The 19409-nt window shown below is 37.8% G+C and overlaps 1 protein-coding gene across 1 annotated transcript in view; it reads left to right on the top strand.

Annotated features, from left to right (window-relative positions):
* The window catches only part of DOCK4 (dedicator of cytokinesis 4), a 247923-nt gene that overhangs the window by 71876 nt on the left and 156638 nt on the right, over window positions 1-19409 (top strand). The window contains exons 2-5 of the mRNA XM_068669485.1: window positions 11729-11812; window positions 12791-12831; window positions 15245-15300; window positions 17163-17259. Of these exons, the coding sequence (XP_068525586.1) occupies window positions 11729-11812; window positions 12791-12831; window positions 15245-15300; window positions 17163-17259 (278 nt within the window). The remainder of the gene's footprint in view (window positions 1-11728; window positions 11813-12790; window positions 12832-15244; window positions 15301-17162; window positions 17260-19409) is intronic.

Here is a 19409-nt window from a genome sequence, read left to right as displayed (position 1 = left end):
GCCTCACCCATGCCCCTTTCACATGGAGCTTGGCAGCTGCTTTTCCTTCAAGTCTTTGAGTTTTGTACTTAAGTTCAGTGCAAAGGAAGTGCATGATGTGTCTTACTGGCATGGACAATGGTCAATAGATTGTAGATCTGATCTGAGCTCATTTCAGCTTTTCTACCAACCTGCTGGCAGATGCTGGGCTGACAAAAAGTGTTTTTACCTGTTTCTGTTCATTTCTTATTTATGAAGTAAAGTTTTTGCTGCTTGTTTTGCTTTTAAAGAGTTTCAGAAAACAGTCATACAGATTTGTTCATCTGGAGAGGGATGGGAAAACTCCTTAATAATAAAAGAAAAAAACAAGCACCAAGGACAGCATTATGAGCTGGCCAAGGGAAATGATCGTCCCACTCTACTCTGTGCTGGTGCGGCCTCACCTTGAGTACCTGTGTCTGGTTTGCCTGGGACCAAAGAGAGACCTGTCAAGACCTTGATGAGTCTCCCAGTACTGATTTCTTAGAAATGCTTCTCTGTTTTCTGTGTTTTTCTGGACCCATGGTATCCCAAACATACCCCTAGGCCACCTGTAGAGGAAGAGTGAAGGAGAGAGCTGTGGTAGTGATTGTTATTTTTAGCGACTCTCCCAATATGTTAAACAGTGTTGAAAACAAAAGAATTATCTTGATGTACTCATACATAAAAAGATAATGCTCAGATGCAGCAATGAATAGTAATATAAACATTTGAAGAGGGCTGTTTGCTCATATATTTCCGCTGATAACTTCCTTCCCACCAAACAAGACTATCAGTCCCTGGGCAGCAATCTTCATTATCCTATAACTGGCAGCATATTCTTTTCAGACACATTTTTGGATACTCTTGTGCACTTTTCTAAACAGCCAACTGAACCTAAATCCTCATCACCCATGATTTTGGAGTAATAAGTATAATTTGTAAGCAAACATGAGTAGTACAGGAAGGATCTGATTTTTCGAGATAATTCTTCTGAAAGTATATCAGAAGCCTGCAGAGACACTGTGAAAAGTATATATCCAGATAGTTGTTTTTTTTTTTTTTTCCGGAACTTTGACTAGAAAAACAGTAAGTTTATTCATTTGTTGTTTCCTCTTTGGGTGTACATTTTAAGATACCCATTGGATTATGTTAAATATCCATGTAGTTTTAACTTTATGGAGATTAGTGATGAAACTTGTCAGGGCTAACTACACTGAGTTCTGCTGGCTCAACGATTGAAGTCAGGCTGAAAAGTGAAATGGTTATTTCCAACCATTAAACCAGCTTAAAACCAGAGTGGGGTGTTTAAACTTCTTCAGTTCAGCAGTTTCTGAAGACTTTCAGAGGAGAAAGAAAGTAGTTTTGCTTCACCAGTCATGAATTTCCAGTATATTTGAAATGCCTCTTAAATACACTAGATCAAGAAAGTTCTGCTTCATCTAAGAATAAAAATAAATAAATAAATAAATGCACCAGAGTATTTGTAAGTGATTTGTAATCATCGTCTTCCTTAGATGCACTTACCTAGATGCACTTCCACACTTTGCAAACAGACCAGCTTTTCAAGAGGTTTTCTGCTATTAAGTTCACATCTACATATAACTGGCAGATCTGTATGGCAGTCTACAGCAGCTCACAATTGCACGAAAAATCTTTGGGTTTTGTTTATTTTTACTGCTAACTAAATTACACAATGTGCTTATTGCATAAGTTTTTAGGGGTTTTGTTTTATTACTGAGGAAATGACTACTAATAATTAGAACCATATTCTGATAATTTTTGACGTAAAGCAAAAGGCTGGCATTTAATAAATGTGCATCGTAAGTAACAATGTGGTTAAGGCTACACCTTACCAAAGCAGAATAATTTGAGTTATAAAACTCAAAATTAACAGAACTCTTAGTGATAAAATTACAGTGTTTAAAATAAATTTATAATGAAATGATTGAATGTCAGAGAAATGCAGATTACCAAGAGACTGACACTTGTCTGCAGTATAATGATACGAGACACACTGAAAAACATTGGCACTAAAAACTGCGCAGGGTGTTGATTTTATTGTTGTTGTCTTGCTGATGGCAGGTCAAGTATGGAGTTAAGCACTGTTCTTACGAAGGAAATAAAAGAAAATTGGACAGTGTTTTATCTATAATGGCATTTGATGGACCTGTCTGTTATAAAAAATTTACTGCAGAAGATAGATGGGCTGTCTCTATTTTATTAGTGAAGAAACCTTATGCTCTGCTTTTGCTGGCCTCCTTGAAAGTCACTTATTACTTGAATAGGAGTAAACGCTGAAATTTTAAGGGGAAAGTGGTCTAGTTAGCCAAAGTCTTTTATACCAAACACTTGGAGTTTTTCAGCTACTGTACTGTTGTTCTCCTTGGAAGTCTCTGATAGCTGCTGAAGAATGATGGTGCAGCTATCACCACAGTCTGTTTTTCTTTACAGTTCACAAGACTATAGCTCTTTTGAAATTGGATTTGTATGGTAGTATATAAAGTTTCTTAAAATATGTGAAATTATGGACACTAAATTCAGGGCAGAATGCCAGGCTATAATGCTTTTGGGGACAGAAGAGGAGAATAGGGAAATGCTGGTCATTAGGCTTTGGACCAGACCCAGTGCGCTTTTATTAAATCAGCACAAAATTGTAAGGATGCACTCAGCTATTCAAGGTCTGCTTTAAAATAAACACCTTAGGGTTATTTTGAAAAAAGTTACATGCTTTCTTGGAAGTGTCTCCTGAGTCTATAATTACGTGAAACACCCTTCATTTTGTGCTGTCTGTGTGGGGATGTGAGAGATAGCCAGCAAACCTTCTGGCATATGCAAGAATATCACCATGGATCTGGATTTGAAATCATGTGCAACTTTGAGTCTTTTAAATTTAACTTTCTGGAGGTTTTAGTGAGCACCACATCATGCTTTAATGAGGCCCAAAATACACCGAAGAGTCATGATGAGACCTGGTTACTGTGCTTACAGGGTTTTGTTGACTTTGTTGGACCTCAGATGCTCTTGTGCTTCTCCCGTCCACACATTAACATTTTTTCTCTATCTGACACCTACAGTAAGTTCCCAAAAGAAAAAAAAAAAAAGAAAAAAAAAAAAAGAGAGAAGAAACAGGTGGTTTATTTGATTTTAATTGGAAATTTTGGTTCCCCAAAAGCTGTAAACAAAACCCGAAGACTTTTTCAAGGTAAAGTTACATAGCAATAACTCTTTGATGATGATATTGAAAATTAAGGCAATTACTTAACAAACTTAAAAAAAAAAAAAAAAGAAGTTACTTGGAAAGACTTAGTACTTTGGAAATACTTAGTCATAATGAAAGTCATAGTAACAGTTATTTTTATCTGAAGAAGGTTGTCCTCATAGACAATGTCATCTTTAACATAATCTACTTTTTTCCATGTTCTGCTTTGTTCTTTCAGCTGGATTTTTAAGTTGTTGCTGGCACTTTGTCCATACTTACTGCTCATGATGTCAGTCTAAGAGCATCGATACTGCATCTGTGGCTCTAGAGAGAGTATTAGAGAGCTGTGAGACCAGATGGTCTAACTGCACGTAGCATAGCTCCTGTATTGTGTTCAGTCCTGTAACACGATTGAATGCATGACATCTACACCTTATGGTACTGAGTTTACCTCACTTTCTACTGCGATACCTGAGACAGGTTTTACATTGACATTTCTTCTCTTCAAAGAAGGAAAGTCTTAAAGAAAATCTGATAGTGAGGAGCAATATCATCTACTCATAGACTCCAAAGTGCACTAGATTTTCTCACTAGGTTTTCTAGATGTGTAGAGACCTGCTAGTTTTATTTTCTTTTTACTTTTAAATTTCCATTTCCAGAACTAATGCATATCAAGAAAGTGCTCTTAGCAGAGTCAAAATGTAGACATAGTAAGAGGTGGTAGGAGCTCAAGAAATGCTTAACTCATATTTGATTGAAGTAGGAAAACAATTAGTGAAATCTCATACCTGCAAGGATAGGTACTCTGGTGGTGTGCACTGAATTACTCTGGGTATTCTAGGCAGGCAGCCATCCTCAACAGCGGGTAGGTGCCCCAGGAAGCCACCACTTGTTATTTTTAGTGCTTTTTCCTAAGATACTGCTTAATATCTCAGGTATCTAAAGGAAAGAGTTAGCAAAAGTTTTTGCAGATGTTGGGGGAGCTGCTATTGAACCAGGTGATAAAGTTCCTCCCTGAAGCTGAGATGCAGGATGAGCAGGGCTTGACAAATGCTCAGACAGGCACACTAAACTGATTATCTGTATTAGAATAGTCCTATGGGTTTTGGCAGCATTGTAATCAGGGATTTGAAAGCGATTACCTTGCTGAATTTAAATGTTGAGACCAGAACAGGGGGGGTGTGCTCTGCTACAGCTCTTTGTGTACTTCAGCCTTGGTATTTGCCTTGCCTGTGCAAATAGCTAGTGCCAGCAGCAGCAGGAATGTTGGATGCTGGCTTTGTTTTTCAGACAAGTGAAGAACGGGCATATGGAAAGGTTCGTGGTTCTACTTACGTAGTATTTTCATAGCTTGGACATTGCTAGAAACTTTTTAATGATTTTTGAAGTTCCACGAGGTATTTTCATAAATAGTTGTTTGATAAGTATTCCTATTAGGAATATGCCACACAAGCACTCATCTCTGAAGAACAGGTGAACGTTGCACTTGAGCAGCACTTGAGATATTCAGGAGCCACGTGTGGCTCAGGAGCCCCGGGCTGTCAGCATCTGAGCTGTGTGTTTGATCCTTTTAATTGTGGTGGGCATACAGGAGAGAGAGCTCACACGCTTTCACGTCAATATAAATTTAAGGGTTCTTGTCCTCAGTGACCTGCAGGAGATTTAAGTATCACTTCTATTATTGAGACTAACATGGGTATTGTCTCTATCGAGGAGAGGTTAGATTGATTTCTTTTTCCCCCCTCTCTGCTTTTCTGCCATTGCCTTCATTAGCTTGTTTCTGGTTAGCAGCAAGCCTCCTAGGGTATCTGGAGGCAGCACAGTGCATTACTGAACAGATGCCTGAATTAACCCGTGTAATAGAAGCGTGAGCGTGGAGCTGTGCTACCAGCACTCCATCCAGATCAATCTGTATGCAGGCAAAGCTGAGTGCATGCGGTGGCCTGGGACGGTAAGCTTTGGCCATTCAGCATTAACAACGTTGTACGCCTGAGTGTGCTTATGCTTGCAACAATTCTGCCTATTTAGAAATCTGAAAAGGTACCTCGGCTTCTTTTGGGGAGAAAAAAACAACTTCATCCTGGAAAAGACACAGCTAAGGAATGGTTTGGAGAAAAGAGCAGAGAAGGTGACAAGAGAAGGTGCTCAAACTTTCCCCTAAGAACAAGGGGACGTAAAACGAAATTGTAAGTGGCAGGTGTGAAATAAAAGGAAAATTTCTTTTTTTCCTGAGCCTTATTTAAACTGGAAAGTTCACTTCCAGGGCAGTTTGTGGGCACCAACATTACAAGGCATTCATAGCCTAGTTACACAGATTCATTGATAGCTGTTGAACACAGAACGATCACGGCTGGCTCAGGAGACACAAGATGCTGAGAGCTGTGCTGCTGGCTGCCTGTGGTGCTTGCCAGTGGTCAGCAGCATCTGGATGACTTCACAGACAGAATCCTGAGCAGAGATGTTGGTCTGACTTCTTGATTTTATTTAATGCCTGCTTTGATGATGTGCTCTCTTTAATGTTGTATTTTCTGCAGCTGCTTACATTGCCAGATTTGTATTGTGTTTGCTCTCCATATGTACATATCTGTCATTACTCATCACTTAAAGGGCTGCATGAAAACAAGCTCCATTTTTTGTCGTAAATGAAATACTGAACAGTAAAGGATTTACCAGCTGAACTCTATGCTGTCTTTTTAATATTGGAATCTCCCTGGTTTTATTTATTACAGCTTTTCTGATATGTTTTCAAGTGTCGAATTGAAAATAAACCTCTTGAAGTGGTTGTACCTGAAACTCTCAATCTGTCAAAAGAACAGCACTTCAAGTCCTGAACACAAACTTGAAAAATGGCTTTTGCCACAGAGAGGACCTGATTTCAATTATAGCAGATAATATCTGAAATCAATAATGGCTTCTGGTCATCTGTTAGGAGGAAAGGAACAACAGTGCCTGCCTCATTAGTGCTTATGTGCAGGTCTCCAGTTATTTCAGGCATAAAAATTTTAAGAATGTAACCCCGAGCAAAACTTGGAAATGGGCCACCCACCCCTGCTACCAGCAGATCAATTCCTTTTCTATCACAGCTTCTTGTTCCCTGTCAAAACCAGCCCCTGTGACACACAGTTTCCACCCCCCAAATCAGTTATTTCCCTTTGTGTTTTTATATTTCTGTGCGGTTCCTGTGCTCTCTCTGGTAGCTGGGACATCATGGCTCGGGGCGTTGAACTGGAGTCTGCTTTTTATTCCACCACTGAGCGTGCACAACATGGCCAAGTAATTTTAAAGTGATGATTAAAGCAACTTACATTTTTCTACCCCCAACCCTCTTTCTTCAGATGAGGGACTGTCTTTTATTACCTGAACCTGAGCCTGCTGTCGTGGCACAGATGCCCAGATTTGAGGTCTGCAGATGTCGCCTCCACTGCTCCCGATGCCTTTGCAGGAGGAGATGTAAGCCCTGCTTGATGTTAGCCTGGGACAGGGGGCATCTTGAGCACCACATTGCATTGCACCCCTTGGGGGGGAACATTTTCATTTTATAAATAAAAAACCTGAGCCAGGCATGACGCACAACGTGGTCTCGGTGAGTCCCAAGTGCTTCTGTGTAATGCTAACTCACCTGTAGGATTTCAGTGCAGTAGTTGTCACTGGAAAAAAAAAATCTTGTATTTTTCAGAACAGCAATTCTGTTCTGTAAAAGAGCAGAAGGGTCTTGCACTAAAGAACTTCGTTTAGGCTTTAATTAAGACCTTGGGCTTGGATTGATCTGTTTATAGGCCAGGGGCCTGTATCTCACAGCTGCCCAACAGGGAGCACAGGCAGGCAGTGACTTAGATAATGAAAGAGATGAAAGGGAAGGTTTCTTTTGAGAAGCTAAACATAAGCTCCATCAGATTAGTCCTTCTCTCTCCTCGTTTTCCTAATTGGGACAATGGTCTGATGTGAAGGTTAAGACGTGAAATCTCATTCCAGTAGTTCACAGTGAAAAAGTTGTGAGAAACTCATCAAGAAGATGTTCTGTAATATTTCTTATCGTGCTCCTGATTGAACTCACTCTGTTTTATTGACCTTTGCGGAAGAAAAATATTAAGGATGACATTTTGTATGGTTTTTAGCAGTATATCACAGATAAGAAACTTAACCCAAAAGAAAAGACCCTGTGCGAGATGGCCAGTTCTCTCTCCACAGCTCTCAAGCAAATGGGTTGTTTCAAAACAGGATGCATTGCACCTGTAATACCACAGATACTCTGATCTTTGCCTTAATCCCAGAGCTTCTTTAATGTTTCATATCACTGTAGATCTCACTGTATGGTTTCACCTTCTGTGTGGACTGGGATTTTGTGTCCTAGGTTGCTTTGCTGACTTATCCTCCGAGTACCCTTTGGCAGCAAGAAAATACTTAATAGTTCCAAGCTAGCTGTTGTATTTGAACTCAGTTTCAAACCTCCTTCTGGGAATATATCCTCCAGCAAACCTTTATTCTGGAGTTTCACATTTCCTCTTTCTCCTGTGGCTGAGGGGTGATCAAAGAGGGCATCAATCACCGCGCCTGGGCCTGAAACACAAACAGGAAATGTGAAGGACCTTCAGGTACTACAATGACAAAATGAATGTAGGTGTAAGTGCTTGTGATGCACAGCTTCCTGTGCCTGTGCGTGCGGACAGCACTCCTACAGGGACTGGGAGGGGAGCTGTATGCAGAGGGGATTTCCTAGCTATCTCCTGCCCACCCTCCTTGTGTAAGGTCTCCGCTCTCCAGTTGCAAGGGGGGCGAGAGGAGGCGATAACCACACCAGATGTTGTCGTTGTGACAATGAAAATGGTGTGGATTTGGTGCATGTGCTTCGGTGAATGCTGTGTATATAAAAAGTCCATTTCCGTGAGGATGGTGAATGCTCACTGCTCTCTGGAGCTAGGTTAGGAACACCTTCAACCACATCACTGCACCGTGGTTAATTATATACATACTACTACAAGAAAAAATTAAAAAACACCTGCAAAGTGTTGCAGAACAATGTGGCCACTGGAGGAAAGGGCAAGAGGCTTGGTCCATCAAACCTGTATCTCAGCTGGGCTGTGATAATAATCCTGTGCCCCAGCCGAGTTACTGAACCCCAGGATCTCCTCCAGTAGAACTGAGGCTACCTCCTCCCAGGACTTCATTCTTATCCTCCCTCTGTTCTGCATATGTACACCACAGATAAACTCAAAAGACACGAATAGCCACCGCCTGTCTTGGTCCCAGGTCTGAACATGATTAGTAGAAAGTTAGCCAAGGAACCATTTCTGTGACGAGTTGCTTGCTCTACACAGAGCAATTCATCTGTGGATTCCTGTGCCTTGCCTTACATTCTCTGCTGCTCTGCAGTGCGCTTTTCATTTGTTTTGAGTGGCATTGCTAAAGACGCCGGTCTGCCTGTTTTGAGCCTGACCTGGCTGCGAGACCTCTGTTAGACTCCTGCCAGAAATCTGCAAGTGGATGGGGTGACGGCGCTGCCTTCGTGGTGCAGGTGATGCCCTCATTTTTTTCTTTCTTCCTTTTCTTTTTCTGATACTCTGCAGGTTATCTTTCTAGAGGATATTTCAAGATACAATTTTGTCTTCCATACAAGCTCTAAAATGAATTCTGGCTATTTTTTACTGTGTCAGATTTCAATCTTTTTCTGTCTTAAAAGTGTTTTGTTTTTTTTTTAAACTTCTTTTCAGAAAAGAAAAAAAAAAAGAGAAAAAAATGTATCTTTAACAGATCTAGTAACTAAGTAATAAAACCCGAATGTCACAGCAAAGTTAGATCATAACAATGTGACAGGATATGCTGGCTCTTAAGGAAAAAAATAGTCATTCTTTTTACTGCGTGGAATTTAAAAATAAGACATCTCACAAGTATAATAAGACACAAGGATTTTGTTTGCATGCTAGTTCTGCAAATTCTTTAATTTTATTTCAATTGCTGTACTTCTGGAGGAGCTATTTTGGCAGACTTCATAATTCACTTTTACCTCTAGCAGACTGGAAAGCTGACCAGATGACACTTGGCACTCCTGTGCCACAGAGGGATTCAGATACACATTTTATTGACTTTCTTACATATCTGCTCATAGTAAGCGGTTTTCACTTTTAGGTATTTGTGTAATAATTAATTGAAAAATTCTTATTATTCAATTCTTAGACAAACTTTTTTGATGTAAAAATGCTTTCTAGCGACTAATCCTCTAAAAATGGTGTACTTGATCGTGATGGGAGAACTGGAGCAGCTCTTTTTATTTCAGTCTTAGGGTATTTTGTTTCCATATAAATACCTGGAGAGTAGGAGCAGCATTAAACTGAATGTAGATTATTCAGTACATGTGCCTTGGAAAAAAAAGCAAAAAGAAATGTAGTGCAAGTTGTGGTCACTTCAAACTTTTTGGGATGACTCAGACACAGTCTGGCAGGCTGTTTTCAAAGGGTTAAGTAAGGACCGTGGGTTACAAACAGTGGTGATTCTGCAATGACTGACAAATTCTGAAGAAAGATTTGGCAAAAATGTACTTCTTTGCCTTTTAGGAAAGGAGGTAATGTTTTGTTTAGAGAATTTCCAAGGAGCACAAAGTTTAGCCAAACAACTTGCCAAACAGCAGAAGCGTGGAAGAAGCATGTATCCACTGTCACCAAAGGCACATAGAAGTTGTGTGTACATCCGAGGACAGGATTTGGTTTGTGCTTTTAAATACATGTATCTCAGCATGTGAAGAAGAATTCCATAGAAATTGCTGCTGATTTTACAGCTGTATAATTTATTTCTGTGATGATATTTAAAAAAAATAGTGCCTCAAACAGCTTGAAGGGAGATAATATTTTTTTTAGTAGCTTTTGTTTCCACAAATGCCTAAGCTACGTACATTCACGATGGGAGATTTGCACAGTTGGCATTATTTACACTTAGTGATGAAACAAATTTCACACTGCATTTCCAAATGGGCATAACATCAAAATCAGGCGTTTTCCCCAAACATCGTGGGGTGCATCACATCGTGGGGTGCATTAGCCTACAGTACAAAACATAACCTGTTGTTTCACTCCTAAAATCTGGAATTTCCTGGCAAATATTCACAAAGGAATTTTAAATTTCCATGGCTGCTGACAGCTGATTGCTGCCACTGCCTCTGAGGAGCATCGTGACAAGAGCAGGAGGGTGGCTGACATTGCCCTGTGAGCAAGTGCAGTCGCTGCCTGTGGCGGGCCAGACTCCAGACAGTCGACGGGCTGCTAACATGGATTTTTGTCATTCCAGATGTTGCATTTCCCTTGGTGGAAGAGTACTTACTTGATATGCACAGCTGTACCCAGAGGGGTTCCTTTTTGCTTTTATATATGAAGATTTATTCGCATGCCCATGAGTTGGTTTTGATTTTTGTTTGTTTGCTTTTTTGTTTTCTTTTGTTTTGTTTTACTTTGCTGTGAGATTTGTGTTCTCCTACCTAGATTGATAGGTGTTTGATAGCAGCAAGACATCTGTTTGGTCATTGAGTGATTTTCTGTATCACGTCCCGCTGATATTGGTAGAAAGCCATGTTCCTCTTCAACTTGAAAAATAAGCTTCAATATAATGTTGCAATTCAGAGAATCAAAATCACTATTGCTTGGTGTCATGGCCTGAATTAGGCAGCATTTTAATTCAGAATTTCAGGTACAACAAGCAGGGGGTTGAGAAGCTCAGTAATTATCCAGCACATTGATGGATTCTTAGCATATGTAGGAGTGAGCTTTTTGAGCAGCTGTTGGGTATTACATGTTGGTTTTGAACAAAAACAACAAAATATCAGCTGGCTTGTTTTTTTAGCACTAACAATGTAAGACTTAACTCATGACTGTTTTAAGTATGTGGGAAAGTCACTGTGTGACCCGGTGGGTGCTTTGTTTCCGCGGCCCTTGGTGTGTCCAGTACGGGAGGTCCACGTGTGCAGCTCCTGCCCCAGCTTCTGCCCAACTTCCCTGGCCAGCAAGGCTGGGGGGAGCGATGCATGCCAAAGGATTTCAACAAACAGCCTGCTTTGTAGCGTGCCTTACTATTCCCCACCCCCTAACCATTTCCTCAGCTAGGATTATATAAAGTGTTGGGTCTACAGCATCCATTAAACTTCTGAGAAATAAGTCTTCCCTTTTGTGACAAGTCGCTGGTACAGATGGCAACAAAAATATTGGTGCTTTCTGCTTGCAGACGTCTGAGGGCAGCTACGTGTTAGTGGGAACATTTGGAATAAAACAGTTTCTGTCCTTGAGGGTAGTTATGGGTAGTAGACTAGCTGGCAGCCTTCTCCAGTACAAGCTTTCCATTCATGCGTAGTAGGTCTGTAAGTGTTTCTTTTTTTTTTTTTTCAAATTCTATGTTTTAAATATTCTGTTCATAACAGTGGCTTAACCTCTGGTTCTTTGTACAGTTCATGGTTTCAGTATTAACACTTAACTACCCCTGTTAGTATACTGTTTTTATTAAAGAACAATCCCAAGTTATATCTTACTAATTTAAATGTCCTGTCTCTTTCAGTAATAGCTGGTTTTCGAGGGACAGTCCCCCATGGCCTATCACTGGAGATTGGAGACACCGTTCAGATATTAGAGAAATGTGATGGTGAGTTCACAGGCTGGACTTCCAGTGGCAAAGAAGGCTCCTATACTGTTGATTTGAACCCAATTACTATTCATTTATTTTCTTAAATGAACACATCTTTTTTAAAGTCAACAATACAACAAATTCTAGTCTCCATTTTTTTCCACAGTTCTAATGAGCTCTAATTCCTATCATAATTTATTTGTAATTCATCTTTTTTTATTTAATCTCCTTGTTTAATAAAACTTCACAGAAGATAACAGTTAAAAGAGCAAGGAGTTCTCATTGTGATTCTTCTGCTTTTTGGGTATTTCCTGGGGAAGTCTGACTGCCATCAGGACCCTTTCATATTCATTTGAAGTCAGAAGTTTAAAAGCAGCAATGTAAAAATTCTCCTCTGCCTCTGTTCTAAATTACAGAACACTAAAACGGTTTTAGAAAACGACCGTTACTACTATAAAAGAAATAAAGATGCAATTTTTTCATAATCTGTTCCCTTATTTCATCACCTGAAGTTTATCTGCTAATATGACTTTTTGTTCATTTAAGATTATGTAGGTACTTTTGTGGTTTCATGTTGGGATTATATACTGTTAATCTTGCTGCAAGAAATTTTCTTACAAAAGGTGTAAGATACATCATTTTGAATTGGGTATATTATAAATCTTATATAGTAATGTGGTTGATAAGAGTCGGATCGTGAAGTCCAAAGATTATCTGTAAATGTTTACAATGAATATGAAACCATTACCCCTTTTGCACAAGACCTTTTGTTGATACAGGTTTAGAGAGTCATTCCTGAAAATATGTGTGAATTAAGTCACCTGAATATGAGCCGGTATAAACAAAATACCTTTCATTGTGTAGAAAGTCCTCTAAATGAGTGCAGTCTGCCAGCACTGTGAATAGTTATATCTGTCCAAAAGGGAAAAATTGAATCTGTTTTACATATGGAAATGATTTGCATACTTTAAAAAACAAAATGTTCTTTCTCTGCAGGATGGTACAGAGGATTTGCCTTAAAAAACCCCAACATTAAGGTAAAGATCAATTTCAGTTTTGCGTTCTTTGGCAAAAATGTGTATTTACTTTATAAAAGTTTACAGTCTCCATGTAAGTATATGATATTTACTTTTAAAAGAAAACTGGAGCTTACAGTTAAGTATTTTATTGATATTGCATGAATTAGATTTGGACATGGATTACACTTCTGAAATGCTCCTGTGTATTTGGATGATGCACTTTATAAACCTGAGGTTCTGGCAAATTTCCTTTCATTTCTGTTTTTTAGAGGCTAAGTTAATGGGAAATGACTATTGAGGATATGAATTATAAATAACGCTAGAGAAGTTAATTACACTGTGCCTATTTTCTTGATGTTATATATTAATTTAGAACAGCCAGTGGAGACAGATAGTATATAGGAGCCATATGCAGCATATCAATTGAATAAAATATATCTATTTCCATCTAAAATATGTGATTCATTTTATTCTTCTTTGGTGTGTAGTCTTCAGTTTCCATAGGATTATAGTTGATAGTACTCTAAACCAGATTCCACTGTTTTTGTTGCATTCAGACATGAAATATTATTAAATTCATACGTTTATTTTCTTCAGCATTTGTTCATCTTGACTGTGTTTAAGCTTTTCCTATCTTGATTGTCTGTTTTCCTCATCTTCCTTGTCAACCTGTCTCTATCACTGTAAAGACTTTGCTTTTCATATGGGAAACTATTTTTTTTCCCATTCACACAGTACTAGAATTTTTAGTTTTAGTCATGTCATTGAAGAAAAATCAGCTGTTGTTCCTTTAACTCACATTGTAAGCTTATTATTTTTTTCCCTCTCTATTTCCAAGCCCCTTCAGCTGCAAAGTAGGGCATATAATGTATTAATCTCAAAAGTTTCTAGGGGCTCCAATCATACAAGGCCTTTTGTCCCTAGGCCTGCAGTCTGTTCACATAAATTTGCTTTGCTTTATGTGGAAGGTCAATGTGAGCAATAAATTGAGCCACAGTGTCTAATCCGATGTTTACTACTTTGATCTCATTGATATATATTACAATTTGATTTATAAGACGTGAGCAGTTGAGATTTGTTATCGCATCTTCTTCGTCTATTGTTGCAATTCTCACCACATGCTTGCTGTCAATGTTGCTTTGTGGTCTGTCAAATGTGTTGATACAAGTTATGAACAGGTTTTCTAAACATGACTTGATGTGTGAAGAACCGAGAAATGTATTTCGTACTTTCATAGTGGAAATGAATGCAGTTTTCCATATTGGAGTTTTGAAGGGAGTCTCTCCAAAAGTAAAGTAAGAGCACCCTGTAAGTCAGCTTATCGTTGGTATTGCACCATCAAGATTCTTCCCTTGTTATTCTGCCAGCTTGGACACTCAGAGAAATTATTTGTGGCAGCTGGTCTACTGTAGCTGCAGGTGCATATCCTGTTTTCTGGCACATCGTTACAAATGCCAAGGCTGCACATCTTGCTGTCCTTGGGAGATCTCTCCGGAGCTACATCACATTGCTGAGAAGGAGCATTCACAAGGGCACTTGACATACTTAGTAGATAACCTTTTTGTCAAAGGTCCAGAGTTGGTCTCTGTGGTAAGAAAACAGGGCACCATCACAAAGAAGAGCTGTATGCATGCTATAAAGGAGCACGTATATGTATTATGTATTTTCCTTCACTGCATTGTGTAGCTAGCTGTAGTGTATTATTTTCTGAGTCAGAAGTTGGAAGGTTAATTGCTTCGTTTTGCTTACCACTATGATTTATGAAGGTTAGTGCAATATAAGAGCACTACGAGTGTTGTGGCAATGCTTTTCATGCACAAGAACAGTGGAGAGCCCTTAAATAACCAGAAAGGACCACTCTTGTCTCAACACTGAGGCTCTTTGGTAGGCATCTATCACACCTTTCAGGTGCACTGCATGGCACAATAGCTCTCAAATAAAACCTTATTTTGACTTTGTTAACTTAACTTCATTTATGAACTTAACTGTATTTATTTTTAATGAGCTTCATTATCTTTATTTATTTTGCAAATCTGTATTAAAGATACTGGTTTTGAGATCCTGTTGATAAGAAGTTACCTCACAAAATTGGTCAGGTTCTAGTATGTGTTGGAATGATTAATAAATCATCTAGGATAAGTGAGCTGTCAAGCAATCTTCTTCATGTTCTACAGGTTTATCTTCTAATTTTCGTAAATATTGAAGGATTAAAACTCACCTGAAGGCATTTTCATTTCCTTTAGATCTGTACTGGGTATAGATTGCGTTCTTTTTCTGTGTATGCTTCTTGGTAATTATTTAGAGGACTTTTTTTTTCAGCATGTGTTTGCATATTAAATGGTACTTTAAGATTACTCTCCAAACTCATTTAGGGGGATTTTTTTTAAAACTATTTTAACTATTTAACTATATAACCTATTTTGTTTTTCAGGGTATATTTCCATCCAACTACATTCACTTGAAAAATGCATGTGTTAAGAACAAAGGGTAGGTGAAATGTTCTGGATTCAAATATTTAAACATGGTCAGTTACTTATACCAAAGATCTTTTGCATATATGATAAAGAAGATATTATTTGATTATATTGTAATAGCTCAAGCTTACTGCCTCAGGATTTGAAATGGTTATCTTTAGCTAACCTGATACTCCTGCACAGTGATAAAATTGGAGTGGTATATTCTCTGAAGACATGCAGTGCAACTGGGAATATCAGAATAAAGAGAAAATGATCACATTTCTGCTTCCCATTATTGAATTTGCCTTGAAAAAAAAGTTATTGCCTCAATTAGAATAAAAGTTATTCTAGCTTGCTATTAACCTGCTGTTTAAGATTAGTAGTTCTTTTCTTTAAGGACATCAGCTGCACTATGGCAGACAGCTGGCATTTTACAAAAATCTGTTAAAATAATGTATCAATACAAAAGCAGAAGATTTCATTAACATTGTAAAAAATAAAAATAAAAAATAGATATTTTTTCCCTTTATTCTTTCCTTCATATGATGAAGAGCCACTATTTATTCTTGACAATGACTGATCTCACTTCATTTTTAGAAGAGCTAATAAAATTGGAACAATTGGTTAAAGAAACAGTGTTTGTTGTTTGTTTTTTTTTTTGAGATGTACTACTTACCTTGAAAGTATCACTTGTATATTTGTCAGTGATGCTAATTCAGTACAACTCTTTCCAGGTTTACATACTTTGAGAATGTTCAAATTGTGTCATTTACTTAGATACATTAATAGGGAATTGATACATGACAATTTGAAACTTCTTTAAATTAAGACAGTTCTTATCAAATTAGATGGAGAATGAATCATCAAGTGTAGGTGACCTTGATTTGGGGGCTTGAATGAGTGAGTATGTAAAAGATGAAGGTTTCATGACTAGCAAATATTAATCATAAAGACTGTTACATCTATTTAAATAAATATAAAAAGACTCATTCACGTAGGTGTAAATAGGAGTCACATTATGGAGACTTCCATGTTGTTTGCTATGGAGTTCAATCCACCCATGGTTTGTTGTGCCCTACAATCATATTTGCTTTGAAAGCACTCGTAGATAAAACTGTAGGTTCAGTGAAATAAGGTTGCTGTAAACTGTCACAATATGACAAACCTTAAGGATGGAATAATTTTTGTTAAGAGATACCATGACAATGCTTTCAGGGAGTTCAGTCTTTGTTGCTTCTATTTTCTTCTGTAATTGGTGTTTCTCATTCAGACTCTGTACTGTACAGTGTATCAGGGCTGGGGGCTCTCATGTTAATTCAATAAAAGATAAATTATATCATGAGAAAGGTACTCCAGGCATGAGTGCAGACCTTTGAAATGTACTGTGTGTGAGAACAAAGTGGTGTGTAAAGTGATGGTGGACTTAAGACTTTGGTATGGACCAAGCCAACCTGTGTTTTTCTTGGCCAGCATCAAATAGTAAAGAACTCCCTCACACTGTACTAAATTTTATTTTGATTTTTATATCCTCTTTCAGCTGAAGGAGTGACATTTTTTTTTCTTATTTCTATAAACATACGTATTAGAAAAGAGTGGCAACAGTCACTTGTTTCAGTCTAAGCAAGATCCCTTTGAAAACAATGGGAATTACTTTGACATAAAAGTACTGTTTGATGTGCTTATCTCGTAGTAAAATGCTTTCCTTGACTTCTTCAGAACCAAGGCTTTCCATGGGGATTAAACAAAATGTATAAGTAAAAAGTCTTGAGGGTTGAAGGAACTCCCATTTAGTTTAACAGACATTACTGTTGGCAGGAGGTAGTCTTTACGTTAGTAATTGTAATGTGATTTGTAATGCTTTTGTAATATCATGTGTTCTTCTGCATATTACAGACAATTTGAAATGGTTATTCCAACTGAAGATTCGGTTATTACAGAAATGACATCAACCTTAAGAGACTGGGGAACGATGTGGAAACAACTCTATGTGGCAAGTACCCTGAATAAAGTTACTTTGATTGAATACTAACTCAAAAGACCAGACACGTTGATAAAATATAAATATTCTTACTGGAGGAAGAAAGGGAAAAATAAGTTTAAAGGTAGCGGACAATTTGGGATTTTCTTTTCCCATTGGATTTATTTAATTGTTCATTTTTTCAATGTTTTTATTTAAACTTGGCATTAATGGTTTTCTGCTCATCTAGTCCCAGTCAGTAGGTAAGTCAAAAAGTCTTTCCCTCTTGTTTGAATATAACTTCAAAAATGATAAAATTCAGAAATGAGATGGAAGAATTCTTGACATTGTGTATATACAATTGTAAATGTACAATATATGTTGTATATACAGATTATACTATCAGATCCAATGTATGGATAGAAGGTAGATGAATGTTTTTCACAGGCGAGTGATCAGAATATATATATGCATACAGAAGGAAAAGAAGAAAAGATTTAGAAAACTTTATTAAGAAACATTATATTAAAAAAATGCATTTTTGGGCAAGCTGTTGTTCAAGTGACATTAAATTGTGAGTTACAGAAAATCTCTAAGCCTAAGATCTAAGATTTGTGATTCATGCTTGCATAGATTTCTCTCTTGTGTTTAAGACCTCTCTCACATCCACACATTCAGAAGCACCAAGACATGTCCATGTTATTTGGCAAGGATCTCTTGCATATGACACAGAGATCAGAGGATTCCAGTTGTTGAGTCCTCACTGATGAGGGAGGCAGGGAGCTGTTCTTGATTAGCAGTGATAAACTGATTTTGGACTTACCTGCTACACACTTTAGAAATGGATTCTGTCTTATGACTTTGTCTCACACTTCATAAGCCTTAAGCAAAAGTCCCACTTCTCACAGTTCTCTTGTTTTCCTTGAATGGGTGTTTTGGGGATATGATCCATTCTCCCTCTTCCTGACTTCTTCAGATCAGTTTGTTTCTTCTCCTTGCTTGAGTTAAATCACATTCAAGGTGGCAATTAATGTATACTTTCCCTTGTTCTTTCATTTCTTGTTATGTATACATTTTACTGTATACATATTTGATTCATACTGTGTACTTTCAATACAACTCCCTACAGGATGTCCCACTATAAAGGGACTTTTTCATCTTTTTCATTGTGAAAAATTCTATCATTTGCATCTCTTAATTGTCTGCCACCATGGGTAGAAATTATCAATATACTTACAACACACAGAAGGAAATCCACTTAATCTCTCTATTCTGACTGAAATTTGCCTTCTCTGATCATTCGGCATCTTCTCTTTTTTTTTTTTTTTTTTCATACATATGATCTAACTCATAATAATTAGTACGTTTCCTTTTTCCATACCTACGTCTATTTCATCTGTTCACAGCTTTTCCTTTTTTTTTTTAAACTTTCCCTTGACATTGAAATTATCTTTAAAGGTTTAACTAAAATATTCAAAGTGTTGCCCCCATTAAAACTTGTTTTACACTGTGATTTGCATTGTGATTGTCTTCAGTTCTTAACATTTGACCTTCTAATCTGCTACATTAGAACCAAATCATGGTTTGGACTTGCCACAATGTGCACACATCAAATGTAATCAAAACGTGTGTCCTTGCATTCCCATGGTCTGCTTGCATTTCCCCATAGTTAAAACCTCCAACTCCTGGTCTTAACTCATTGCTTAGTTGATAACTATGACTTAAATTGTGAGAAGCTTATCTGTTATCTGCATTTCTGCTCATAAAGCAGCTGCTTCAGCTACTCAAAAGAAGCAAAAAGTGTGGCTCATATAATTCAGGATAGTCTAAAAGTAACCAGTTTGCTCCAGTAACCAGTTTTTTAGAGATGATTGTAGGGAATGTGTTCAGAGAGGATATTCAGAACCAGGTGACCTTTCTGAAACCTGCAGTGGGTACAGTTGCTGGTTTGTTTAATGAAAGTTTTTGTACAAGAATCTACAAAATCCCGTATTTGTTTCTGCTGGATTCTAAGTTACACAGTGTCAATTTAGACTTGTCAGTGAAATTGTAATTAAGCAGTGTGAACTGTTCCTTGAGATGAGCTACAAAGCATGATTGAAAGTTCCATAGATTACAATGGGAAGTAGTTTTCCCAAATGTCTGAAGCACATCCAAGTGTGATTGCTTTAGGTACTTTATGT

The sequence above is a fragment of the Anas acuta genome, chromosome 1 (assembly GCF_963932015.1).
Source record: "Anas acuta chromosome 1, bAnaAcu1.1, whole genome shotgun sequence".
Taxonomy (NCBI): domain Eukaryota; kingdom Metazoa; phylum Chordata; class Aves; order Anseriformes; family Anatidae; genus Anas; species Anas acuta.
This window is presented reverse-complemented; position numbering and strand designations above follow the sequence as displayed.